At 36.7% G+C, this 27,680-nt stretch overlaps 3 protein-coding genes and 1 non-coding gene across 6 annotated transcripts in view; 1 reads left to right on the forward strand and 3 right to left on the reverse strand.

Annotated features, from left to right (window-relative positions):
* LOC115562175 (uncharacterized) overlaps window positions 1–1,737 on the reverse strand; it is a 32,388-nt gene extending 30,651 nt beyond the window's left edge. For both annotated transcript variants that reach the window (XM_089265404.1, XM_089265398.1), the window contains exons 1-2: window positions 1,636–1,737; window positions 531–772 (exon numbers count right to left, since the gene is read on the reverse strand). In XM_089265404.1, the coding sequence (XP_089121530.1) occupies window positions 531–582 (52 nt within the window). In that variant the 5' untranslated portion in view covers window positions 583–772; window positions 1,636–1,737. The remainder of the gene's footprint in view (window positions 1–530; window positions 773–1,635) is intronic.
* Window positions 1–27,680, forward strand: part of qin (tudor domain-containing protein qin) — a 70,583-nt gene that overhangs the window by 32,662 nt on the left and 10,241 nt on the right. The window lies entirely within an intron of this gene.
* Window positions 10,783–10,854, reverse strand: TRNAP-UGG (transfer RNA proline (anticodon UGG)). Its single transcript has one exon. It is a non-coding gene; the product is annotated as a tRNA-Pro (tRNA).
* Window positions 11,816–27,330, reverse strand: LOC108659181 (uncharacterized). The gene is made up of 4 exons (XM_018111980.3): window positions 26,579–27,330; window positions 14,002–14,196; window positions 12,649–12,759; window positions 11,816–12,566 (listed from the first exon to the last, which is right to left on the reverse strand). Exons 1-4 carry the CDS (start codon window positions 26,637–26,639, stop codon window positions 12,340–12,342), a joined length of 594 nt encoding a protein of 197 aa, XP_017967469.1. The 5' UTR covers window positions 26,640–27,330; the 3' UTR covers window positions 11,816–12,339.

Raw genomic sequence — 27,680 nt, forward strand, 5'->3', positions numbered from 1 at the left:
TGAAACGAGTTTATCGACTAGCGGTATAAACGGGTAATTATACTCTAAGCGCATTGATAACGAGTGAACTGGGCATATTGACTTTGTGCAGGTGTATGGAACAGGTGAAGCTGTGTGAGCTCACTATAGATAGATTTGTTATATTGGTTCAGTCATGACTTTCGGAGTCTGTAGAGTCAGATATTGCCGAATATAACATGAGTCTAATGTATTAAATTGATCATTTACTTTTGATCGAAAACTGCTCTAATGATATTGTACAAAACAATTAATATGGAATTGAAGACTTGATTTCTTAGATGGATATATAAGATATCGAACTAAAATTAAGATGTTTTTCAAGAAACCTCAACTAAAAGATATTTTATTTTTGGAACATCTAGATGAATGATGTAGAAAAAAATAAACACCTATATCAATATATAACATTCCCCATTTATAATATAAATATAATCTTCAGGGTGTATGCAAGTCGAGCATATCCTACTAGAGCATTCTTATTCTTGTTTTTGGTTTTGATTTGTACTTACCAAATGCCAATGGCAACAGCCAGCGACAACTGCTACGGCTCGGACTTCGCATTTTTAGTTATCTCTGCCTCCTTTTATTTCTATTTTTTGGGTTCCTCTATTTGATGGTGATGCAGGAATCGCGTTTATAAATCAACTCGTCGTTTTGGTATTTCTGATTTAAATCAGCTGCCTATAGTAGCATATTAAATCTTGTCTATATACAGATTAGCAACTGTGTATAATTTGATGAGCAGATAAAACTAAATTGAGAAATATCAACATCAAATTAATGGTATTTCAATAGAAAGCACCGCCGGAAAGAAACAAAATTTCAATAGTAGGCGTAACTTCGTGTAGAATTTAAATGCGAAACAATAATAATGGAGGTTATAATAATAATAAAAAAAGAGAATGTCTAACTCTTATATTGTTTTAAGGTGTGGGCTTTTTGAAGCTAACAGTTGTTCGATGCAATAGAATCACAAGATTGGCGTCAATCATAGACTGTGAAGAAAATCTGTTTGGAAAGTTGTCCAGAAGTTTTGGCTTGAGAGTGAAATTTCTGATTTGTTTTGGGTATGACCCAAAAAAAAAATCCCTTGAATAAACCTGAGTGAATTGTTTGATGACATAGAAAAGCTAAGCCTCTATTAGCATTATTATTATTTTTTTTTTTTTGCAACATTTTCAATTCACATTGTTATTTTACGACCTTTTGACACCTCAAATTACTAAAGCATTTAAACTAATTTGTCGCTCTCTCCAAGCAAATAAATACAAATAAATTTGTGCATAAATCTGTCCATTTTATAGCTTGTCTCTCGGCGGATTATTCAAAAGGGGTCGTCTATTTGTGTTGGGGTTCGTCGCGTTGTGTTAACAAAACAAATATTTTAGAAAAAAAAAATGTCAAAGCTTCTTCGGCATATTTTCACTTTTCATTGTTGCTGGCGCTTAACACACAATCAACTTAATTTTATAAGAATATTTTCTGTGTAAGTCAACTTTCACATTGCAGCCGTACGCGATTCTTATCATTCATTAATGAAAATAGTCTAGAATGTGTGGTTTTTTTTAGCAACTATAAGCTTTTTAGATTGAATGGCAGAGATTTCGCACAAACCACAACAAAAACGAAATCACAATTCACTGATCGAAAACCGCGCGCGTTAAATCTCGTCCACGGCGCATGCGCAACGTTCCAATTGAAACTGAGGCAAAAGCGCGGCTGCGCGATTCGTTTATTTGAAACTGTTGCAGCTGAAGCCAAGCAGTGCGCGCACTGCTTGCTAGCCGACAGCGCGAGAGAGCATGCGGCCGCTGCTCTCCCACTCTCCCGCTCTCTCTCGCTCTTTTGGCGTGTTTTTGCATTCGTGCGGTCAGCAGCAAACGCGTGCTGTATGCGATCTGCCGACTGTTGGCTGTTGATAGTGCTGCTTGCCCCCCCCTGGCACCCCTCGGCATTTGATCTTGTTGTGTTGCCTTTGCTTTGCCCTAGGTCAGGTCTGTGTTTTGTTTTTACTACCGTTTCGCCGCTGTTGTTGCCGTCGTTGAAACTGTCTTGTGCGGCTTTAAATGAATCCATTAACAGGCAATTACCTATGCTATGCTTTCAAACTGATTGATTCACCATTTTATGTACCTGAGCCGACGGCTAATTCTAGCCATTTATCTTGTGCATTGCCGCCTTTCACTGGGCGATAATTAACCTTTGCGCTCTTCTGGAAAAACATAGGCCACAAACTATGATCAGCTTGGAAAGCGTAATAAAACATACAAAATTTGATATAAACACGCAAATATTATGACCCAACAAAGAAGGCTCTTCAAATCATAGAGTAACTGTAGCTCATTGTTGTGAAGTGCAGTATTTGTGTAAATAAAGTAGATGTGCTGCCATTCACCTTAAATTAAACGTATGTCATTTGTAGTTAAGCTTAATATTTGACTTGCATTTATCTTCTATCTTGTCAAGTTTATTTATAATAAAAATAACTGTTGCATAGTATATGTTTATATACTTAAATAAATCATTGTAATTAGATTTTAATTATTTTCTGTTGAATTTTTACACTCGTTCAAACAATCTTTCAGCCGGGAGCTACTCGCTCAGAAAATCTCAAAGCAAAGCCAATATATTCCTTGCACCTTGTGAATGTGTTTAGCAATAGTATTTGGGATGCAAGGTACGTGTTTACTAAGGCTTAAAACATGGACTTTTGGAAAGTACTATATACATTTTGTATGCAATCGGGTTCAATAAAATGTTGCTGGGCTGGTTAGGTTAGATACGCCCACTAAGGGCGTGGCAAATCTAGTCATAGTGGTCTTTGTACAACCCATTGTTGCTCGGAATTTACATTCATATTGAAAAACTATTACCTAATTATTATTATAGATACTTTCGACACATTCAATAGAGTATAAGCTTAGCGCGTAGCTCCTTTCCATTGATTTTCCTAACAACTTTTTGTTTGACCATCACGCAAGCTTTGCACTTTCTATAAGTGTTTGTCTTATCTATAAGTCGAAAGATTAATTTATGGCCACGTTAAGATGCCAGCTCTCCCATAATACACCCATTCAGATTGAGAGATATGTATACACATTACATATCATATACAATGACCTGAAATTATGTTATATTGTTTTCGCTTTTCACACTGAAGTTGATTAATGAATGTCTTTAAAATTTTTCATCATTTACATTTACTTTTAATTCGCTAGTTTTCAAGTTCAATTAGTGAGTTTTCAGTTTAATTGCACGAATAGATTGTTGTGGTCGTAATGCCAGTTGATTTTCCCATAAAAACAATTAAAAACTGAGGCAATTCGAGTTCGCGTGTTTAATCACGATCAGACAATAGATTTAACAACTCTTTTTGTTTATGACCTTAAAGTGGGAAAACCGCCCTAAAAATTGTATTGATTGGAATAGTTAGAAAGTGAAAAAAAAAACCTGTTGGATTGTTATTTCGTTTCTAAGCCAATAAAGATGTGAGAATGAACAAAAAAAACAAGTAAGAAGACTCTAGTCGAGACTGCTCGACTAGGAGATACCCTGAACCCTCCAAGCTGATATTCTTATCATTCTGCACTTCTTTTATGCACGCACACATACATACACATGCATCCACCCTCACGCGCCCGCGCTCTGCTAACTGCGCAGTAAGCAGCGACTGCGCTTGGGCTGCGCTGCAGTGTGGGCAATAGTATGAGAATTTACTTGGTGAATAACTTCGTTTGTAAACATACGATCTTAATGAAATTTTCAGGGCGTAATTATATGGTCAAAATGTGTGTACATTCCAAAGCACAAGTCTCTAGTACTTGAAATACGTTTTTTACAAATTTGGGGCGAAGGGGACGTGGTATCCAAAATCTGTTGATTACAAAATGTTTGTATTCATCATATATATATACACAGTAAATCTGAAGTCTCTATGTCTAATAGTACTCCGATGAGGCTCGAAAAACAAAATCAATTTTTCGATTATTCTCGATAAAAAAGTTATCGGATGAGTTATCGAAAAAATAAAGCAAACTCGTACTGCGTATGGTATTCACGAGTATGCACAAAAAATTTCAGCTCTCTAGCTCTTATATCTTCTGAGATCTCGGCGTTCATACGGACGGACGGACGGACGGACGGACGGACGGACGGACGGACGGACGGACAGACGGACAGGGCTATATCGACTCAGCTCGTCGTGCTGATCAAGAATATATATACTTTATGGGGTCTGCGATGATTCCTTCTGCCTGTTACATACTTTTACACAAAAACATTATACCCTGATTTCCCATTTTCAATGGGTTCAGGGTATAAAAAGGAAAAATAGGAGGAACGTAAAGAACCGATTACTAAATTCAATTTAGTCACAAAGCGCACAGACGACGACACCTTTGTGGGATTTTCAATTATAATGCCCAGCCAAAGAAATATAACATGCTCTTTTTCCTGCGGCGCACTTTTATTTGCTTCAGTCTCTTTTTTTTTCCCTCCACTCCCTCCTCCTGCTCCAACGCAGAGCGCCAAAGGCGTCAAAATAACCCATAAAAAGGAAAATAGAAAAAAAAAAGTGTATGGAAAACGCATAAAAAAAGGGAGCACAACCAAAACGAAAAGAAAACTGAAAGCAGAAACCGAGCTAGCCAAAGCGCTTAAATGGTTTTGAATGGTGGACATGGACATGGACCTGGTCATGGAAATGGGAATGGGAATGGAAATGGACGCGGATGCGGATGCAGCGCTTGGGTCGCTGCCGTTGTCAACATTGTAGCTGCGGTGACTGTTGGCAAAATGTTGCGGGTGCTGCGGTTGCCAGCTTCGACTGCATATACCCCCCTCCGCCTACCTTCCCCCATTCCTAGTTGCTCTGGCAAAAATAGTACAAGGCAAATCTGCAGCTCACAAGTTGCAAAATCACGCGCCTCGAATGCCAAACGCAATTGAATGAAACTGCAACAGAGAGAGAGAGAGAGAGAGAGAGAGAGAGTGAGTGTGAGTGTGAATGTGGGTGTGAGTGTGAATGTGGGTGTGAGTGTGAATGCGAGTGTTTGCCAGACTTTGACTTATGTTTGCTGAAATGATCAACTTAAAATATCCTCTATTGCTATAACAAAGTCGAGATATTTATTCAAGATAAATCATGTGACTAATAGATGTTATTTAACTGCACATATTTAATAAAATTAGATTTTATCTCCACTATTGTTCATCCGAATCTCATATTAAAAATTAATATGTTAGCCGTAGTTCATTAAAAATCAAATTATAATTTTTCGCATTGATCGCACGAATTGATATTCAAATTTATTCCGGATTGTTGCGTGTTGTGTCAAAAATATTACGATTAGGGTTTGTTTTTGGCGTTCCGCTTATAATTGATTAATCTGTTAGCTTTATTATCCGAATTCATAAGCTTAACTAATTAGATGGAGATGTATTAAAAATACATTTCATTTCATTGAAATTTGTTTACTACGCCTCAACTTGAACATGTTAAAACATGCAAGAATTTAGAGGCTTTTGATTTAAGATTAATAATATTATAATGCCTAAATTTTGGTAAATCGATTCAGTCTATTAAGTAATTATTTTAAATATTTATTAATTATGCACGGAATGTTTTATAAACTAGATTAAGAATATTTAATATTTTATAGTAATAATAATTTTATTATTCTACTATCAAACCTAGCTGAACAACTAAACTAAGACATAGAATAAACCATTTATGTATTAAAATATTATGTAAATGTTTAATTATTCAAATTACAAAATTTTAGGAAGTATTCATAATGAATTAAAGCATAGCACAAACTATTTATTTATGCAAAAATTACATAAATATTTAAACATTTAAATTACAAATATTAGGAAGCATTTATAATTGGAATTTCAATCAGAATCGTGGATTAATAAACAGGAAATGTTTTCCAAAGTCGTTCATAATTATGCATCATGCTTGCTTTTTGATAAATCCCGCAGTATCTGCTAGTCGGTCAGCACAGAACCTCTTGCATTTTCCGCTAGTTATGTTATGCCAATTGCCGCATTTGTTTGCCTGCCCGCATGAAAAACCATGCAACTAACAAGTCGCCGGGCAAACTACGGCGGAAATGTATTTGTGTATGAGTGTGTGTGTGGGCAGGTCTATTTGTCCATCCGTCCGGCTGGGCGTGGGAGCCCGGCTCAGTCAGTGCTGCAAAATCAATTGGCATTTGAAAATTGCACGCCTTTGAGTTCGTTTGAGTTCTTTATAATTGAAATATGGCCAACGAAGCGAGCGGGCAGAGCAGGAAGCGGGAATCTGGCAGAAAGGAGTTTAGCTGCAAAACAAACAGAATGGAAAGCAGACAGCTACTTACTACGTTTAAGTTTTAGGCCAACATTTGAGCCAGCCAATTAATGCAAGTGTGTGAGCACGTCTTCTACGACTGTCGGGCTCTCTGACTGGATTAAAAATATCATCAAGCAACGTCTGCTCCATGTTCTGTGTGTGGCTCAATCTGTTGGCCAACTCAAACATATTGTTCTGTGTCACGTTTGCTTTGACTGCATAAATAATGTGTGAGGCAGTGCGAGAGAGAGAGGGAGAGGGAGAAGTAGAGTAAATTAATTTATTCGCCGACATGTGTCCTGCGTTTATTTCAAATTGCATTGTCATTATGCAAATGCACTTTACTCAACACCTGACGACGCCGTCCTGTGCTATGCACCTGTTGTCAAGCACTTTGCTGCCGCTGCGCAGCTCCCGTTCGATGATCTGGTATTTGTTTGCGCAACCAAAATGTGTTATTTACACTTAATTTGTGAATGAATGTAATGTTTAGAGACTTTGTGTGGAGAGCTTTCGGTTTTAATTTGTTTTCATTGCCATTGAGCAGGTGCAAATGTGTTTAGCCTCCCATAATCAGCGACCTGGTTAAATGAGTTGCCTAAAAGTGTCCTTGCCTTCGATGAAATGGCTAAATAATGGAACTAAAATCATTTGCTATGGCAGATTGTTGACAACTGTGCGGAGGAAAGAGAATAGCAGCACTATAAAAACTGTTTTGAACGGGAATTTAATGAGAAAGTGAATGACTGTTTTTATTGGAAATCTAAATAATTATGCAATTAAGTCAATGTAGTTTAAAAAACAATTATAGAATGATTGAAATTTCAGCTTTGCTCAGGAAGGATTTTGTGCATCCCCTAGTCGGTCACTCCCGACTAGAACTTTATTATTCTTGTCATCTTCATCAGTTTGTATACGAAGTATCATAATAATAACTATAGTATATAAATAAATTTTATAGAAATTAATATATTTATTGTACACATAAGTCCGATTGTATCTATATATAATAAACCTTTCTATTCCTGTAAATAATCAGCTAAGAACTTATTTTATTCTTAGTTTTGTTTGTAAGTTTGGCTTTTGATTATACGAACATTAAAAAAGGAAACTAAAAATTTGTTTCGATTCATCATCCTTAACTGATCCTAAAACATAATTATTCAAATTATTAAAAATTAATCAATATAAATACCATCTCATAATCATTCATGCATAAATGCATGCATACTTGCATCTTCTGATCAAATATCCCGCTGTCTTTTGCTTGAACTGCCAAAAGAAATGTTTCTTAAATGAAGCGCAAATTTGATATAATTTTTTGATTGGTGGAGAAATTACTTTGGCTCTTGGCATTTATAATAATATATAAAATATATATTCAAGGCATAACAGTTATGTTGATAATGATGCAACTTTTGCAATGCTTGCATTATGGACAGCTGCGTGACGAGTGAGATGCCTGTGGTTAAGTGTGATGATGTCGGTGTTGTTGGTGGTTGCCTGCCGCTGACCAAGTAACCGAGTTTTTGCGGCAGCTAGTGTTACAGCGACTTGGCTGCTCAGCACGTAACAGTCAGGTTGCCTCATGGCAAAGGGAAAATGCATAAGTGAAAATGTGCACGCTTTTCTTTGCTGCGCTTTGGTATTTTATGAATGAAAAGGTAATTTTACACTCAATTGCGTGACATGCGGGTGGTGGCGCTCAAATTTCCAACAATGAGTGCACAGAGAGCTGTTGCTACTCCATCAACTCGTCAGGTCTTGAGCAATCATTCGCTCTATTTGCAGTGCATTGATAGGCAAATTATCCGAGTTGCATAAGTTCATAATTATTAATTTGTTTGCTATTCGGATGCTGCTGTATGCTTGTAGCTGATCTTTTTGAGGCGCACCTTGAGCGAATCCTTTCACTGTGCTGATTACATTCACTTTTCGTCTCTGGGAGCAAATGGCATTCACTTGACCAGGTCTAAAAACAAACAAGCATAACAGTTCATTGATCATGGCAGCTGATCGCTTGTTTGTGCTCTTTGTCGATGTCTCATTAAAATGGCGGATTTTCTGTTTGGTTTCTGCTTCTGTTGGCCGGCAGCAGCAGAAGTCATTAACGGTTCAACCACACCTGTCTTGACCTGAGTCAAGTTAGACGCCAATTTGTTGCCGAGCAGCAGCAAAAGCTTGTGATTTGTTGAGTGTAATTGCAACTGATATGATTTCATGTTTCTGCAGCTCCTGCTGCCTTTTACAAAACATTAACCCAAAAATATTACTCATACGCCATGTGTGCACTAGTTCAAAAGAACATGAGAAACATGAACATGAACGGTTTTTTGCAGCTTGCTCGTTGTCAGCTGGTCGTCATGCAGCGATCACTTAACGTTTATATACCAGCTAACGACCAACAACCAGTGTCATAACTTTGAAATTTTACAAATGCAGGCCCAAGTTTACATTGAGCTGTGTTTTTGTTAGCGATGGGGAGATGTGCCTCACGGAATGTGATTTTTAGTCTTATAAACTGCAATAAATGTAATTTGATTTGAACTTTTACCTTGTCATATGACAACAAGAATGATATAATACACATTATATAATAAAAAATAGAATAAGACTTCATTTCCTATTCCATAGTGCATATTCCATAAATCCCTAACCAGCTTTTTTTTTACTATTCTTCGATAAGAAAATTTCTCATTCTCTCAAAGTTTTAACTCCTTGAGGTTTATAAAGCTTCTCACAAAAAATCAACTTTTTCTTTTTATCAGAGAACAGAAATCTTTTGATGGATATAAGTTATTTATGCTTCTAGAAACAGAGAACTCACATCTTTTGACGACTCTGAGCTATACATGCTTTTATAAACGGAAACTGTTTGGCATGTTGTATGACATGAATTCATATTAATATACAAATGTGTATCTTCCGATGCTCCATCTTAGGTCTCCATTTCATTTGACGCCATTTGCTATAGCGCTATAGCGTTCTTCTAAAGTACTAATCATTTTTTGCCACTCTCTATATAAATTCAGCCGAGTTTTTGATATTCCACAATAACCTTAAGTATGGAGATCTTATGGCTACTCATCAAAGTCATTATCTGCAGCTCCACAGTTACAAAATGCAATACGTTGTCCATGAAGGAATCTTTGTAAAATCTAATAAAAATCTTATAAAATGGTTAAAGAAACTAGCTTAGATTGCTCTTAGTTGTTAAATGGTCTAAAAATTATCATAAAACACTCATTGTAAAAGACCTTTAGCTCAATCTAAATCTCTCCTATGCACAGTTTGTTTCAAAATGATTTTCTTTTGATCAAACCATATTTCAACAAGCCAATCTTAACACGGTTCAAACTACATTTATCTTATTCAGTTCACATGTTTGCTAGGATTTCATGTCACGCGTTCATCTCTAAGGCCACATTTTTGCGCTTTCATGAGTTTTGACGTAAAGGCAGCTGCTGCTGCTGTGGGCCGCTGTCACTCGGATTGGCCAAAAAGTGAGCTGTTTTTTGGTTGACTGATGTTGTTGTTGATATTGTGCCGTGGAGCTGGCTAACAGGCACTTGTTGTTGTTGCCGACTCTGTGTCGCGGCTAACTCGAAGTCGCAGTTGCTTATTATTTATATTATTTTTGGATTTTGTGGCCTGCAGTTATTTGTGCTGAAGTCCCATTTAGGCGCATGCAGCGAAGGCCACGATATGAAAAGTTATATTAGCCGAAATTGCATATCGTTGGCTGATTTGATTTGTTTGCGCTGCGCCGCATCAGGCCAGGTGAAAGTCAGCTGTGCGGCTTGGCAAGACTTGATTGAGATGTCTCCATTCTTCGAGTCAATTATTTACGGCTAATGTCTTACGCACACACGAACACAAAGCTGGGGAAATTATCTAAGCAGATAGCTCGCGCTTACATCATAAGCGCTGAACTTTCGGGCATTTGGCGGTATTTTTGACGGTATTTTCTACTATCGGTTCACACCGGCTAATGCAACTGGTCAAAAGCGAATGCAACGGCAAACCATATTCATTGTTCACAATTTTCCAATTGTCGTCTATAAAGCACACACGCACACGCACGCACACACACAATGCTTTATCGGCTGCTCAATCGTTGCAGCTACAAAACGAGCTGCACATATTTTAGCCCCCGGCTCATTATCGTCTTGGCTGCTGCGGCTGCTTTGGCTGCAACTGCAGCGTCCGCTCAAATCAACCGGCAGCCATCTCTCAATTGTTGCAGCAGCGACAGTAGCAGCAGCAGCCCCAGCCTCAGCAGCTGTTAGCCAAATACTTTGCTCATATCTACAAATGACAATCGCCCGACTTGTTTGTTTAATTAACTAACCGTACAAAAAAAAAAAAATAAAATAAAAAATAACAGCCGCCTTTAAAATATTTACGAAAAAGTTTTTATAGCCGGGCTCAACCGGGATTTGAACCCGGGACCTCTCGCACCCAAAGCGAGAATCATACCCCTAGACCATTGAGCCGCATGCTCGCCAAGCAGCCATCGGCAAAACTTTTGCTACGGCCAAGGCGGGCGTTTTGGCCACGTTTAGTTTATTTTTAGCCGCTGCATGCAGCAGCCAAAAGTGTGCAACGGTTTTCAGTGGCAACAGCATGAATTTGTGTGCGCCTGCTGATAGGCAATTGGATTATTTATGGGAAGATGCTGACTGGATGTAGGATGCTGGAAGTCGTTTCCTTGTTATCCATAGGATGGATAATAGATATTACATTATCATTACCTATAGGATGATAGATGTCTTGGGTAGTTTTGGTAATCTCTCAACAGGGGGAACGTGATATGAAATTGTTTTCTTAATATTTAAACATGAAGTGAATGCGTATTAAGTATTTTTATTTATTTGTTACAATTCATTCCTTTGAAAACTGAAATTGTTTGCTATTGAAGCTATAGAGTCGGAGATCTACCTTTAGTATAGACATCATGCAAAATGTTCATATCATCTAAATATCATTCCTGTGGCAAATCGTGAGATATTATGGGTGTCAGAACTAGTTTCTCGCTAGTAGACAGTTCAATGACCGTAAATTATAATAAAATATAAGTATACCACAAAGGGTATGGCTTTGGCAGCTAAATTTTCATTGAACTTGTCTATGAACCATATCTTGGAATTGTGTGGATTTTTGGTTAATGATGCTGTGGTATAAGATACTGAATAATCCTTCAAAAGATATTCATTGAATAAATTACTAAAAATGATTGAAAGAAAAACTTTTTTTATTTTACTTAGGAATAATTTTTATTTTAATCAAACTAAGTATATGTATATACAAAATTTTACATTTACAGCAAGTACTAAATATAGAACACATATTGTATATGAAAATATAGCTAAACATGAAATGCATGTTGATTAACTATAATACATGTATCAAATGCATTTATCTTATATTTTTACAATGTTTCTTTAATATTTTTACTGAATATTTATAATATTTGAGATATTATATGCGGTTGCTTAATGAAATTTAATTTTGTATTTATTTTTAATTAAAGTATATTTAGTTGTGCTTTAATTTTACATAGATTTTTCTGAGTGCTCCATAATATTGTTGGCTTCTTATTTGAAATATTTAATACAATATTTCCTTTCCAGCAATTAATATAAATTTTAATACATTAAGCTGTTCCTTGAACTCTATCAGATCAACATTTAGATCTTTTAAAAGCTCTCAAAGCAAATATTTTGATAAAAAAAAAAAAAAAAAAACAACAACAATTAAGTTAAAACTTGGCGTGTTTAAGGAGTATAAATTTGCAGCACTTTTTGACGGTTGAGAAATAAACTAAACGCGGTCGAAATCTAATTGAGAACCATTTATAAATCATGATAGCAACACAAGCATGTTCGTGGCGTAAACACTGAAATCTAAGCACTAATAGTTGTTGACAAACTATGTTTAAAGTCTATATAAGTAAGATCTGTGCAGGCTGCTGCTGCTGCTTAAGTGAATATATCTTCGACCAGCTGCTTGGTGATGATGCGATGTGGTCGAGTTGGGTTCACCTTGGGGCGCTGATATAGTCGTGCATTGATCGCATAGAGCCGGGGCGAGAGATCGCAGCGTACATTGAACCACCAATCGCAGACGAAGACCGCCTGCGAGAACTGTGTGCCATTGGGGCACAGAAACGAGGCCTGACGTCCATCAATGTCGCAATAGTGCCAGCCTATCAATATAAAGCGTTAGAACAATGTATTACAGATGGAGAGAGAGAGAGAAAGAGGGAGAGAGTTGTAGGAGCTACTCACCTTGGCATCTAGTTTCCATGTCCGCAAAGAAGCCCGGATAGGCCTGTTCATCGCAGTAGAAGTTCGTATAGGGTATGGCCGATAGTATGGGATAGTCTACGCCGGGTCGACCTGTGAAGATTATTTGGTGATTGCAATTAGTGCGAGCGAAAATAAACAAACCATCTTGTTTGTTGCCAATCAATTTCGATTCAGCTGGCAATTCTTTTTTTGTTTACTTCAAGGAAAGTGCAGCTGCAAAAACGCACATTCAAACCAGCTTTTCCTGCTGCTGCTCCCCTCAAAAAATGTCAAATGCACGCACGCACCCAGCCCGGCCGTATGCAAAACAACAAAAAAAAGTCGGTCGTATGGCATAAACAAATCTGACATGCACCGGCGGCTCCACCGACCCGGCGTGACCCCACCGTCACTCGCTAATAAATGAATTTACGAGTAGCTGCACTTCTGTGCCAAATTTTCCATTCGAAAAATAATTTAAAAAAGGTTTTTTTTTCTGTTTGGTCGAAAAACGCATTTTGCAACTGAAAATGAAAACAAGTTGTGCCGGGCGAATAATTGACTAGTTGATATCCTGTATTTAGTTAAGCTGATATTACTTTACACTGGTATTACTTTATATAACCAACAGAAGACTTAGATATAGGTTGAATTTCTTAGTAATTTTTGATAATGTTTATTATGAATTTTTTGGTTTCACTGCAAGAATAATGTTCATTTGTGAAAGTATTTAACTTCTACTATATATTATCATACTTATATGTGGTATATTTCAATACCAAGGCAGACTTCAGAAAAGCTGATTGAATCGACTTGAAATTTAAGCAAAGCAACAGCAAAGAAATTAAATAAAATGTTTGATCTAATTCCTGTTTCGCATAGCAATATTATTAAACACATATTTCAGATCTATCATGTCTGTCAATTAGGTACTTCTAAAGACTCTATTGAACTTGACATAGTTCTAAACTTAAATGTGACTCAAATTCCAAATATAATTGCAAGCAGCCTGCTATATATAAAAGCTTTAAATCGATGACAAAGGCAACAACAATGAAAAGACAATATAGAAGTGAATTTCTCTAACATTAGCTGTAGGAAATAGATCTATGGGATCTATAAATCTTAACCCACGTATAAAGTAAAAGCAAGCATCGCTATCGAATTCTACACAGTTCAAAAGTACTCTTACTCCTCTGCAACCCCTTATATACCCACTTGCAATCTCTACAGGGTATTGCAATTCAGTATTGACAGCGTGTTGTCGTCCTCTCCAGCAGCTCGGCTGCCTAATTTTGGGCAGTGCTCGTGGCAGTTGCGCATATTGATGGCGTTGTCAGTTGTAATGCTCACCCGGTATTGATTTGCCCAACTCCAGATATTCGCGCACTGATGGACTCAAAAAATTGTCGGGTATTTCGGGCAGATCCTTTTCCTGGCTGCCGCTCTCCTCATTCTCTAGATCCTGCTGCGGCTCCGGCTCAAAGTTGACGGGTTCCGGAGCGCGCGGGCGTTTGGTGCGCTTCGAGCGTTCTGTTTCGCGGCAATCTACGGGAAGTGAAAACATATTGTATATGAAGATACATATATTTATAGAGAGATAAATAAAGCCAACATGAAATCTAATTAACTTGAATGAACCAAGCCCCAAAAGCTAAAGTTCAAGGCTGCAACAACAGTAACGGGCGTTGCAAATCGCATTAATGTCAAGATTATAATTTGGGTTTCGGCCGCACCCGCATTTGGGGCCATTAGCTTCAATTCAAATTCGAAGTCGAAGTCGAAGTCGAGCTCGAGCTAGAGCACAGCTGTCATCTGCGGCTCAACTCTAACCCCTGGCTCTGACCCCCGCTTCTGTTGCAGCAACATTGCGCAACACGTTCTCAGCTTGTGCAACATGTTGACATGTTGCTGTCGTCTGACGTTCTTTTTGGCTATTGACCTTGTAGCTTCTTTGGGAAAATACTTTAAAATACTAACTGAAGCTGCTGCTGCTGACGCTGGCTAGAACGTTGCCACGTAATTGCTTAATAACCATTTGCTTTTGTTGTTGCTGTTGGTTTTTCTACGCTCATTAGCTTAATTTGCAGCTGCGGCTAAGCAAGCAGCGGCGATGCTCGTTCGCTTCCTCTATTTGCAGCAGCCCACACGGCGGCGACAGGTATTTTGCATGATGGCTTTGCCTTCAAGCCGCGTCCGTCCAGTGGCCCGTTGGCTCGAAACTTGTTCTCAATTTCATTCTACACTTTGCGCAATTTATGCACGATATCGGCAGTTGTCGCAGTTGTTGTAATTGTAATTGACCTTAACCTTGATATAGTGTGTGTCTGATATATATGTATATATATGTATATAAATATATTTTTTTTTCGTCGATTCTCAATGCTTTAAATGCGGTCATTCAAGTCGAGTGTCGACTGTGTGTGTGTTGCTGCGTGTGCGTCTGTATGTGTGTGTGTTGCGCAACTGCCTTCATGCCGCAGGCACATGAACTTTCGTTGAAGGGCAGCTGTCCCTGTGAAAAGGCCGACATAAACATAATTTTTATTTTTAACTCAAAAAATGGGGCTCCAACAAGATTTGTAGCTTGTTAAGAAAACGAATGCTTCTCTTTAAGAATGGTAAACAAGATTTGTTCTTCTTCTGCTTAAATTGTTTTTTATTATTTATTTACTTAATTTTAGTTTAAGTATTATTTTTTTTTTATTTATTTATATATTTAAATTTTTTTTACAAATAGTCTTAACTTCTGACATAATTTGTTTGTTGGGAATTTTTTTTTTAATTTTTATTTTATTATTATTAGTTAAAAAAAAAAAAAATAAATATTTAGCCTTTTAGATTTTTACCTTTTATGAATGTATAGGAAAACACCTACGGAAATGTTGGCTAAATAGACATTTTTTTATTGTTAAAAAAAAAGGCTCGAAATTGACGACAATTTTTACTTCAAGCACTTCAAGCTGAGATGTTTGTGAAAACTAATTAAATTTTTATTTTGCAAAAAGAATATATTCATATTTTTTTAATAAAAAAATTTTTCTTTTTTAAATTATTTCAATATATTTTTATTTTTAAGCCAACTAAAAGCTTTTAGTGTTGGTCTAAACCTTTGATTATAAATGAATTAACTATCAAAGCTTTGGAAACTCAAATGTATTTAAGTGCAAAATTTTGTAATTATTTATTTTTTAGTCTAAAACATTCAGTCTTTAAATTGAAATAGGTAATGAATAGTAAGACTTAGGAAAAATAAAGTAACATTTATTGAGATAAAATATTATATGTAGCACTTTTGAATTTAATTTACTGCCCATTTGTTTGCATCATAAGCAAAACTGGAAATTTATCTGCAGATGTTTAAGGATTTTTTTTTTTTTAATATTATAGCAGGCAAATCCCACTCAGCATAATGCAGAGGATTAAAAAATCTCTTATTAGTCACATAAGCTTACACGCACACACACACGCACACGCACACGGTGTGTCTGCGACAAATTGCGCCATAAAGTGTGTGTGTAAAAACGACAGCAAAATTTATTACAAATGAAATAATTACTGCGAAAAACAATCAAATTGTAATTAGAGGCGAGTCGCGAGGCAAACAAAAACCCACAGCAGCAGCAAAAGCAGCGACAGCCACTGCCACTGCACATGGCACAAAAGCCGACGACAAATTGTGAAGTATGTCTGCGAGAGATATATATATCTATATCTATATCTCTATATACATATAAACCAATAACAGCTACGCACAACGCGCCTAATGTCTAAAGTTGTGCGTGGCAAAAAAGGAAAAGAAAAAACGAAATAATTTTGTGTCTAATGAAACATTTCGCATGGCGGAACAGAGATTTGGGCTGGGCTCGGCTGCGATTGTGGCTATGGGCTGGGCAGCTGTCCAGCGGATGCACTGCATCATGGCTGGCTGTGGGGCACACCCCTTTGCCACGTCTGGCATTGGATTAGGTAACCCGATTGTGGAGTCCGGCCTCCTCTCTGGCCATAGCAATCAATATATATGTTGTATGTGTGGCGAGTGCTGGTTTTTCGGTGCACCACGCGACACCACAGCGAACCACACGCTTTGGTGGCTTGTCGACGCGAGTGTGATTGGGTTTTTTGGTTTTAACAGTCGCATAATTAAAGTAATTGCCATACGCTGCAGCATGCAACAAATTGTGGCAGCTACGCATTTCACAATTGTGTAATTGGCTTTTGCGCTAACTTGGCCATTGATAAAGTGCCTGGCCAGAGCTTATTAGCCGAAGGGCTTCGATTTACCTGTAAAGCACACATTAACATAAATCTTTGCACTTTCTCCCCTCTCTATCTCTATCTCTCTTGCTCTCTTAAGCCTGTCCTTTTTATCAGTTGCATTATTCATGTTTCATTTCCGAAGTCTCGACTTCCTGCCAGAAGCGCAATTAAGCATCGACTCATAACTGTGCCTAAAGTTGGGCCTATGACGAATTTTTTACGAAATGTACAGCAATTTCTTAGTGCCATAAATAGAAAATTGTAGCTGATGAAGGGAATAAAACGACGAAGAGCAAAAGGAAATTCGATGTTATGAGCAAAAAAATATTTCTGAATAAGAGATAGAAAATTACATTAACAAAATAGTTGTAATAGTCGATTGATTAATCGATTGATAATCGCGATAAATCGAAAAAATTGTATTTCCTTGACAAGAGTTTACTCTCGTTAATTTGAGTTTCTGTGTAAGTCAATTATCGGGACTCGACTGTAATAAAATATATCTTTAATTCTAGAGAATTTCTTATTTTTAGTATTTTAAAGGACATATTTAAAATCTTAGCTTGGCCCACATAAATATCTCTTATCCATAATGTCCCTGTCCCACTCTTGCTTCCTCAACAATTTCGTATAATATGAATACAAACAAAAGTAGTTATTTAATTTTTTTAGTCTTTCATTCAAGTATTGGCATATCATTAATCAGCCTGGCCCACTTTAATATATCTCTACTTCACATCCTTGTCCCACACACACAGCTCCTAAACAGTTTCCAGTAATACTCTAACTGCGATTTGTTGCAACTGCTTTGGGTTAGTTAAATGCGCGACTTTTGCCGCCTTCAAATTGTTGATAGCCTCTAACCGCAAATCGGCCCAGTTTGTTGGACGTCGTTATAGGCGTAGCAGTCGGGGGCGTTATTTGATACCCTCGATATGAATCAAAAGCTGTTCTTTGCTGTTCAATTCGGCTCAATTTAGTGCGGCAATTTGCATTTTTTCGGCTAACTGAAGCCAAGAAACTTGTTGTTCATAAAGCCCATATCAAATGGATATTGGCTGCGTTCATAATTTTTGACATGGCCGTAAAATATGCTTAAGAGAGTTCGAGTTGTGAGTGCGAGAGGGCAGGGGTAAAGAGCAGGGGAGCAACAGAATATATACAGTGCGCTGGCCAAGACAAAAACAGCCTTTGAGCTATTTGCACGAATCAAAATGAAAATGAAAAACAACTTCGAACTCGTTTGTTGCATTGTTTTGGCTGAAATCGTCGTCGCTGAGGTTTGGCCGCCAGTTTATGCAATGCATTTAGTCGATAGATTAAGGAGCTCAGTCTATACACCCAACATCAAACTGAATGGACGTGTATGTGTGTATGTTTCTGCATGTGTGTGTGTGTGTGTGTAACAAATCGTGACTGCATGAAGTTGCCGTTAAAATCTGTGACTAGGCCGCAAAAGCTGGCCAGATTCAAGGCACATGCACATTTTTTAAGGTGGAGCTCGCTGTGATTTTGTTTGCTTTTTTTTTCGGCATAGACAATATATTGCGTATACCCTGTAAAAAGAGGGAAACAAAGCAGAAGCGGTTAGTACGTGATATTTATTTTTGCAATAAATGCAAACAAATATTTGAGAGCTTAAAAAAAGCATTTGTTTTACTTAGAATTTGAATGAATTGTTGGATTGAAGTATTTATATTTTCAAGTATTTTGATATTATATGAATTCCCTATAAGTTATTCATTTAATATATTATTTAAAATTTTTAGAATATGGAGGAATAGTTTATTTTATTAGCTAATATTCTGATATGGCGAAAGACATGTCAGATGCTCAGGGATACATAATATAATATATGGATATATACATTTAATATATGCATAATATCTCACATATAGGTAACCCTAACTTTCAAACCTTTGGACATTTATGTAAACTATCGAAGTAAACCTTTATCCTTCTGCATAACTGAGTAACAATATACTTTGTAGTCACTCCTCATCTGAGTTCTGCTTGCTATGTGGTAGCAGGGTATATTCTAGTCGAGCACTCCCGGTTAGAGCAATCTTGTTGTATTTTATGTTATTTGCTGCGATTTTAAAGCTCAGGCAATGCATTGATTATGCTAAAGTACACACTTGATTGGATATGGGCACATATACACATACATGTATATATACGTACATATTCCGGCGTTATCTGTATTAAAGAGAGCTTATTTGCCGTCGTGCCCACCTGGCTGCGCACTTGTGTGCGTGTGTGTGTGTGTTTGTGTTTGTTGGGGAGCAGGCGCAACAGGAAATTCATTTACATAATTTTTGTGCTGTCCATTGGCATTCTTTGCGCTTGACTGGGCATTATCCTTTTAATAAGCACACACACACACACACACTCGCAGAGACACTCAACCGTGTGGATAATCAGCCTATCAAGGATTCAATTATATAATGAGCTTAATTTATTTTGCGCCGCTTTCAACCAGTCGAGTCGCCGATGGATCATCGCGGAACTGAATTATGTGTGCGGCGACAGTTGCATGTTGCATGTTGCCCGCTTGTTGTTGCCGTTTGCGGTCTCGTTGTGAAAGGATGTGCCTGCCGCCATGTCGTCTTTTGATACCTTTTGTTTTTAAATGATTTATCTGCTCATAATTGTCAATAAAATGCCGCACAATTTCCATTTGCTGACTTTTAACCCTTCACCTCATTGCGAGCAGCAACTGCCACGGCAGCATGGAGATCATTGCAGTAAGTGCCGGGACATGTAGTCTTTATATATGGCAGGCAGACTCTTCTTTGAGCACTTCCAACAGCAGGAAACATAAAGCTTGTATCGCGTTAAAGCCATAAATATGTTTAGTAGGCTGTAAATTGAGTTTGTAATAAAGCGAATCTCAAGGAGCATCTGACTTTGTAGTCAAATAACGACTTGAGATTTGAGAAGAGCTTCTTTACTGTGACTTAATAGACAAAACTTGTTTGATCGCACATATAACTAGCCAATGTATATATAGTATATATATTTATGTAGATGGTATATACATACTTTTTAAGTGTATTAGAAATCTAGTAGCCTTAGTAGTAATAATAGTAGTAAAATAGTAGCAGTCAGTAGTAATTGTAGTAGTAGTAGTAGTAGAAGTAGAAGTCTAGTAGTAGTAGTAGTAGTAGAAGTAGTAGTAGTAGAAGTAGTAGTAGTAGTAGTAGTAGAAGTAGTAGTAGTAGTAGTAGTAGTAGTAGAAGTACTAGTAGTAGTAGTAGAAGTACTAGTAGTAGTAGTAGAAGTAGTAGTAGTAGTAGGAGCAGTAGTAATAGTAGTAGTAGTAGTAGGAGCAGTAGTAATAGTAGTAGTAGTAGTAGGAGCAGTAGTAGTAGTATTAGTAATAATAGTAGTATTAGTAAAAGTAGTAGTAGGAGCAGTAGTAATAGTAGTAGTAGTAGGAGCAGTAGTAGTAGTATTAGTAATAATAGTAGTATTAGTAAAAGTAGTAGTAGGAGCAGTAGTAATAGTAGTAGTAGTAGGAGCAGTAGTAGTAGTAGAAGCAGTAGTAGTAATAGTAGTAGTAGTAGTAGGAGCAGTAGTAATAGTAGTAGTAGTAGGAGCTGTAATAGTAATAGTAGTAGGGACAGGAATGGTAGTAGAAGTAGTAGTAGGAATAGTAGTAGAAGTAGTGGTAGTAACAATAATAGTAATAGAAATAGTAGTAGCAGTAGTAGGAGCAGTAATAGTAATAGTAGTAGGGACAGGAATGGTAGTAGTAGGAATAGTAGTAGAAGTAGTAGTAGGAACCATAATAGTAATAGAAATAGTAGTAGTAGCAGTAGTAGAAGCAGTATTAGTTATAGTAGTAGGAGCAGTAATAGTAATAGAAATAGTAGTAGCATCAGTAGTAGGAGCAGTAATAGTAATAGGAATAGTACCAGTAGTTGGAGCACTAAAGACAACAATTTATATATTAAAAGAGTTATTTAAAGCTAGATCTGCTTAGAGAAATCTTCGTGAGTTAGAATGATTCAAAAACTACAAAAAGTCGCCTGATAAATTTGTCTTCCTTAGCAATAAATACAAAAAATTAGTCTACATTAAAAAAGTGTGTTTTAAAATTATGAGCCAACAAAATTATTGAACTTATTATTTATTATCTAATTAAGGCCTTCTACATGCTTTATAGAGATTTGTGAAAAGAGCTTCAACATTCATTTTTGGCGGCATGCAACACGGGGTCGTTACCTGTGTGCAGGTAAATCATATTGTCTGCTGTCAGAAACTGTTTAATGCTCTCCTTTTGTATGGACGCGCATCTGTATGTAATTATGAATTTTTATTTCATATTAATTGCATTGAAAGCCGCCTCGGCCACAGGCAGTTTATCAGCGGTCAACTCATAAATATAAATGAGCACAATTTTTATTGCATTTATAGATATACATATATAAATAATTTTTACTTTTTGCAATTTGTCGCGCACAAAGCAAATTTCATTTTAATTGAAAATTATGCCATGGCATTAACATTAATCGCAAATTAATGGCGCGATCCTCCGCACAAATTGTAAGGAAATGCCTGAAGGCGTTTTTCTTTGCGAATCTTGTTGCCAACTTGTTGTTGGCCGTCCTCAGACTCAGTTTGGTTTCTTTCTCAATCGAATTGCGAGTTTGGCATTATAATTTTATTTCATTTTTTTCTCTGGGGCTTATCGCCTTTTGTGCCATTTGCATATGTCAGCTGGGCGTTTATATCTTTGTTGTTGCTGTCTTTGTTGGCCTGGCCAACAGCCGCGCATAAATTGTTTTCTCATGTGTGCCAAATGCTTGACTTACGCGCCCAAAAAAGAATAATGGGAGATTAAGTCGGTCAAGCACAGCTGTGCAATACTCTGCTAGTAGTTGAAAATTGTGGGCATTGCCTAAGTAGTTTTTGTAAATAATTGTGTGCATTGTAAATAAAACAAAAGTTTTGCTTAACATCGAGGAATGTGAGCTTATGCACTTGGTTTGCTAATTACAGCTACATTAAAAGATTTGCATCTATTAGGATTACGTTACGTATGCGCGATACGTTTAGATCTGAAATCTGAGACTATCATTAGCAAAAACTTGTAGGCTCTCAGCACATCATGCTAAGGTCCGCTTAAGCAATGATATTTTTCAAAGATTTTATTTTTCTTGCTCAGAGCCTTAAACTTTAAACAGTCCTCTTATCGTCTTATTCAATAGGACATTATCTCTTCATTGGCTCTATAATACCTCTTCTTCCTGTCATACTGCTTCTAACAAAATGCTAGAAGCTAAAATGCATTCCGATCCAAAAACTAATCCTACCTCTTCATAACTCCCCAGAAAAATTGTATTTTATATTATTCCAGGAAGTGACAATATAATCAATATAACATTATATATAAATACTAAAATGAACACTACAAAATAGAAAATTAAAACATTCAACTTGCTTCAGATCTGCATACATAATTTCTTGTTATCAAGCTGACGACTTTAGATAATAAAATTATAATTTCAAATTCTGTATTATATATATTTTATTTTTAGTAACTCTACGAAGCTCTGCATATAAACCTTTTTTAACATTATACATATAAATAAATAAATAACATCATAGAAATCTTATCCACTATGTAATCTTTTTCCATCGCATTTTAACTCTCCCATTTGTCTAGCTGATCAAACAAGCTAATATGCCCTTGCTGCCAATTCAATGGCAGAGCATGTGCGCACAGGTAAATTCCATTGCACGTGTGCGTAGCCCAACTATTTTTGTTGTTATCCGCCTATAAATCAATTAATTTTTGGCGAACATGCAAATGCAATTGGGCTTGCAATGCAGCGCCACCTGGCGGTAGTGGGCAAAAGCTACACGAGCTGCAAACAAGTGACAACTGGAGGCAAAGTTTTATCAGCATGTCAACTGCAAGACAAATAAACGAGCATCTAGCCTCAATTTATAGGCTCAACTATATGTATATATACATACATATGCATATATATATTTATATAGTATATGCATATGATACAGCCGTAGTCATATATCAGAGTCGTGGGGGGGAGTGGGGTAGCTTTATCGCACATTTTGTTTTCATAAAAGTTTCCGTTTCGCATTAACCAGATAGGCTAAATGCATATTGAAAGACTTTTGCCAGAGAACCATAAATTGTGTTTTTCCTCCGCAAAGCAAGAGGCACAGCATTTGCATAGTTATAAGTAGATGGCAAATGTTTTGACATCATGTTGCAATTTGTTGTTGTTGTCGAGTCGAGTTGAGTTGAGTCTCTGTACTTGTTGGCGGATGTGCGCTCGAAGATCAAACAAAAGACGCTTAGTTACTGCATAAGCTGTTGCATTAAGTATACGCGCCGTTGCCGCCGCAATTTGTGAATGGGGAGAATGTTAGCTGTACATCAGGTGAACAGAGAACATGCCATTTGTCTTATTTTTGTTGTTGAGATGAGACAACAAGTTTATCAAGTCAATTGAGTGTTGTGACTGCTTGCATGCATAATTAATTTTAAGCAATTAATTATCTATAAATGGCGATTAAAACAATAGATAGATTGCCATTTTCCTCTCTGCACAAATATCTTTAAATCTGGCGAGGCCCACATTTATTGGCAATTCAAAAATGTCATTTAATGTGGGCAATGATTAATGCCAGTGATTTATAAAGAGAAAATCTTAAAACTTAAGGCTTAAGTGCAACTAACAGAATTTTGAAATTTATTAAATATATATTTAAGTTTACTTTAGATATTTAATAATCCAACATAATCTATAACATAAAAGTGTAACATTACCATAACATTTCCTGTATTTAATCACTTAATATTTCATAAATTTATTTGGCGCATTTTATGGCAGAAAAAAATTTACATTGGCATAAGATTTTCCGGCCTTACAACACACTCAAAAAATGCAGTCTTGGCTTAACATTTTATTGCTGAACATTGCATAAATTCATTTCATTTTTATTACTGAAAATTGTTTTCAACTTTTTTTTTTTCTTATTTATTTATTATTTTTAATTTGCATTAAATTTTATATTGCGATGTTATAAGAAATTTATGTCCAGACTTCATATCCGCTAAGATTGTTGTTATTTCACTCAGCCCTCGCAGCATTAACAAGCATTTTGCATGCAGTTGCCCCCACTTGAAACTAACGTAAACCCATCACAATTGTAATAGATATATAGATCTGACTTGCAAATATATGTAGTTATATATTATATTTATATGCACTTGTTTAGCGCTGAGTGCATGACTAGCAGAGTTATCATTGATTCAATTTACTTTGCCGTCATTTATCAATGTATTTAATGATTGAGACGTCATTTTTAATTTATTATAATAATATAATAATTATAATTAGTATTGAAACGAAATAGAGATAATCATAAACAAGTTTTGTCTAAAAATTCTTCACGAATCTCTGGCTTATAATTGCATTGTCAATATTTTATGTGAAATATTAAATAAATACAAAACAGAATTTTTTAATTTTTTAATTATAATAATATATTAATTATAATTAGTATTAAAACAAGTTTGTTAACAAGTTTTATCTAAAAATATTTCAACAATCTCTCTGGTTTATGATGATGATTATATTATAACTTCTGGTACAAATTTCTGTATCCATTAATTAATCACTTCCTTTTGATTATTCACACCTCAGCTGCAAGGTCAAAGCTCTAGGCATCTAAAACTAATTTGTTTTTATAACATATATCAAAAATCTTTAGACCAAGACTGAAACACATTTGAAAGCACAAAGAACGGTCAAAAATATGATTCTTAATGTTTTCTTCTGTTAGGAAAGGCAATCGAATTCGTGATTAACATTTTTATTATCTTAAGCTCAACATGTTTTTTAATGTTTTTCTTTTCTATTAAAATATTTTTAAACACTTCCCCATAGCTCTCTTCTCCGACTAAAAATAAAAATTTTCCTTTATAAATATAAGCGTAAAAACATTTTAATTAAACACATGCAGCAATCTACTCTTAGCTAATATTTTTATGCCAGGGTATAATGAAAAACAATTGTGAATGGTTTGACATTATGTCTCTTATTGCACTATTGTCGCTAGTGTTGTTGTTGTTGTTGTTGCTGTTGAATTTGCTGCATGTGGGCTATAATAAACTTGGCAATAATATAATAAAAAGCATTGGCAATGCGATTGTTAACTAGACGCAAACGCAAACTTCTCTCTCACACCTAATCGAAATGGCAAACGAATATGAATGCTTACTTAAGATGCTGCCCCGCCCCTCCTTTTAGCTTGTATCCCTGATGCCGCCTCTGCGGCTTGCCACATGGAAGAATGTCGTGCAGTCGCTTGTCGCTTGTTGCTGGGTGCGAACGCGGCGCCAACAACCTTCAAATTTCGTGAGACACAACTAATGTTGCTGCAGCAAATGTTGCAAATGTCAAATGGCCAAATAGAACTTTTTCCCGACACATTATGAAAGGCACTTGATTTCGATATAGATGTGGATGAGGATTTGAATTGGAATTTTTATTAAGATTATGATACGTACAGCTCATCTGCTAAACAGTTACACAATAGAAAATTGCTGGAGTCGTAAAAGGCAGCAGCAGCTATGTTGCCTATGTTGCAAGTCTCGTGTTGGTCGCTTGGTGGCAACCAAGCAAATAAATCGCAGCAGGCCAACAAGATGACGACGCGTTGTCTGCTTGGCCATAAATGTCAAATACGCGCGTTTCGCACGAGGCTTTTGGATCTTTTTCGTTTTTGCACTTTATACCCTAAACGTGGTTATATTAGTTGTGAGCCTCTGTTGAGGGCAAGCAAATGATGAACCAATCTTTGAGATCTTAAATATATGTTATATTTATTGGAGACAAGGCCTCAGTATAAAATGGGAGTGATAAATCAAAGCTTGAAGTTATTTTACTTCCTGTTTATCAATTTTATCTCTAGCATTACGACAAGCAACAAACACTTTAATCCTTTGACTACTCAAAAAGGAAGTTAGCTTCACAGTTGAATTCTAGCTCTGAGCTCAACAAAAGATTTCAAGATTGGTTCTATTTATTGGTATATATTAAAATCAACTATAGTTGACTTCCGATGACTCGAAATGGGAGCACTTTTTTCGATTTAAACAGAAAATCAAAGTACCGAGAACAAGAACAAATCGTTTTGTTCTATTTATTACGATTTTCGATATAACAGTTCACAAATTATCGAGTCTAGACTGTAGTAAACTCTGTTTTATTGCCTATGAAACTTTACGTACAAGTATATAATACATCTTAATACATCTCTTATAAATGCCAACTAATTTGCAGGGTATTTCATATTCGTCTATGCGCTATTCCCAGTTTCGCTCTTGTATATTTATTTTTATTATTTTTTCGTTAACGCCTGACACATCAAGGCGTTTGTAATCGCCCGCACGCCCTCTCGCACGCCGATTGCTGCGCGTGTCATGTAATCTGCTTGGATTTATTGCGTTTAGCTTGCGTTTTGCTGTAATTCGATTTGGTTGCAACAACAACAACATCAGCAGCAGCAGCAGCAGCAAGAGCTAACAAAAATGCCGCAGGCTATAATTCATGTTCTGGTTGCAAGTGTTGTTGTTGTTGTTGTTGCATCAACATATATGATTTACGGCTTTAGTTATGTGACTTACCCGTAAACAGTAAATATCCACAAAAGACGATGAGCACAGCGAATGTGAGCCTTGGCAACATGTTGCTAACGCCGCTTACAAATGTTGCCAGCCAGAAATAATGTTGCCAAGCAGCCGCCTGTTGCTTCTGATGCTCGTGTCTGCTGCGGCTGTTGTTGTCTTATTGCTTTTGACCTTTTTTATAAAGCGTAAACAAATGCTGACTTTCCAATTGATACGGGCAAGGTAAAATAATAAATAAACCGCTAAGTAAACGCGAGCGCGACAAAAAACGCGCGCAATTCTCGTTTAAACTGTTTTCAATAAATACATTTAATGCCACACCACAAAAAGAAAGGAAAACGTTTTGTGTCAGCTTTGCCTGGCTGAGCACAACAACGGCGACTACTTGTTGACTGTTGGCTGTTGGCTGTTGGCTGTTGCAGTTGCAGTTGCCCAATATGTGGCACCCAAGTAGCGGGCGGGCGACTCTTGTTGGCAGTTGCAATTGCCGCAACAGTAGCAGCAAACAATAGCACACTAGTATTGCACTAACTATACATAAATCTATATACACACACACACACACACACACACGTACACACACAGAGTGAGCTAAGCACACATCACAAATTTGCTATTTGTTGTTATTGTTATTAGCTGTTGTCTCCAGCTGCTGCACCATAGACTGCCTCAGTTTTGTATTGTCTTGCAGCAGTTTAGCCAATTGCAGTTCAAGTCGCGCGTTTACGTCTGATCGCCTGGCGTTTTCAGCTTCAACTGATTTTCTGTTTTCAATTGTCTAGCTGAATTTTTCGCAACGTGAACATCCAGTGCTGCTGCGCTCCGAAGAGCTTGAGTCAAAACTTGAGTCGATTTTTTTTTTTTTTAGCTTTGAGTCTGGCCAACAACTCGTTTGTCGTGCCTCCAAAATATAATAAAAGCAACAGCAACAGCAGCAGCAGCAACAACAAAAAATCTTGTCTCAGCTCTCAGCTGTGCTCACTTTTAATTGTGCTAACTAGATTTGGCCTTACGCAATTGCAAATCAAATTAAATCAAAGCCTGATGAGTCACACTGATCAGAGACCCTAGAGTCAGCCTTCGCCTAGACTAACTAACG

Source organism: Drosophila navojoa, chromosome 2, assembly GCF_054131105.1.
Source record: "Drosophila navojoa isolate 15081-1374.11 chromosome 2, UAZ_NAV_1.0, whole genome shotgun sequence".
Classification (NCBI taxonomy): domain Eukaryota; kingdom Metazoa; phylum Arthropoda; class Insecta; order Diptera; family Drosophilidae; genus Drosophila; species Drosophila navojoa.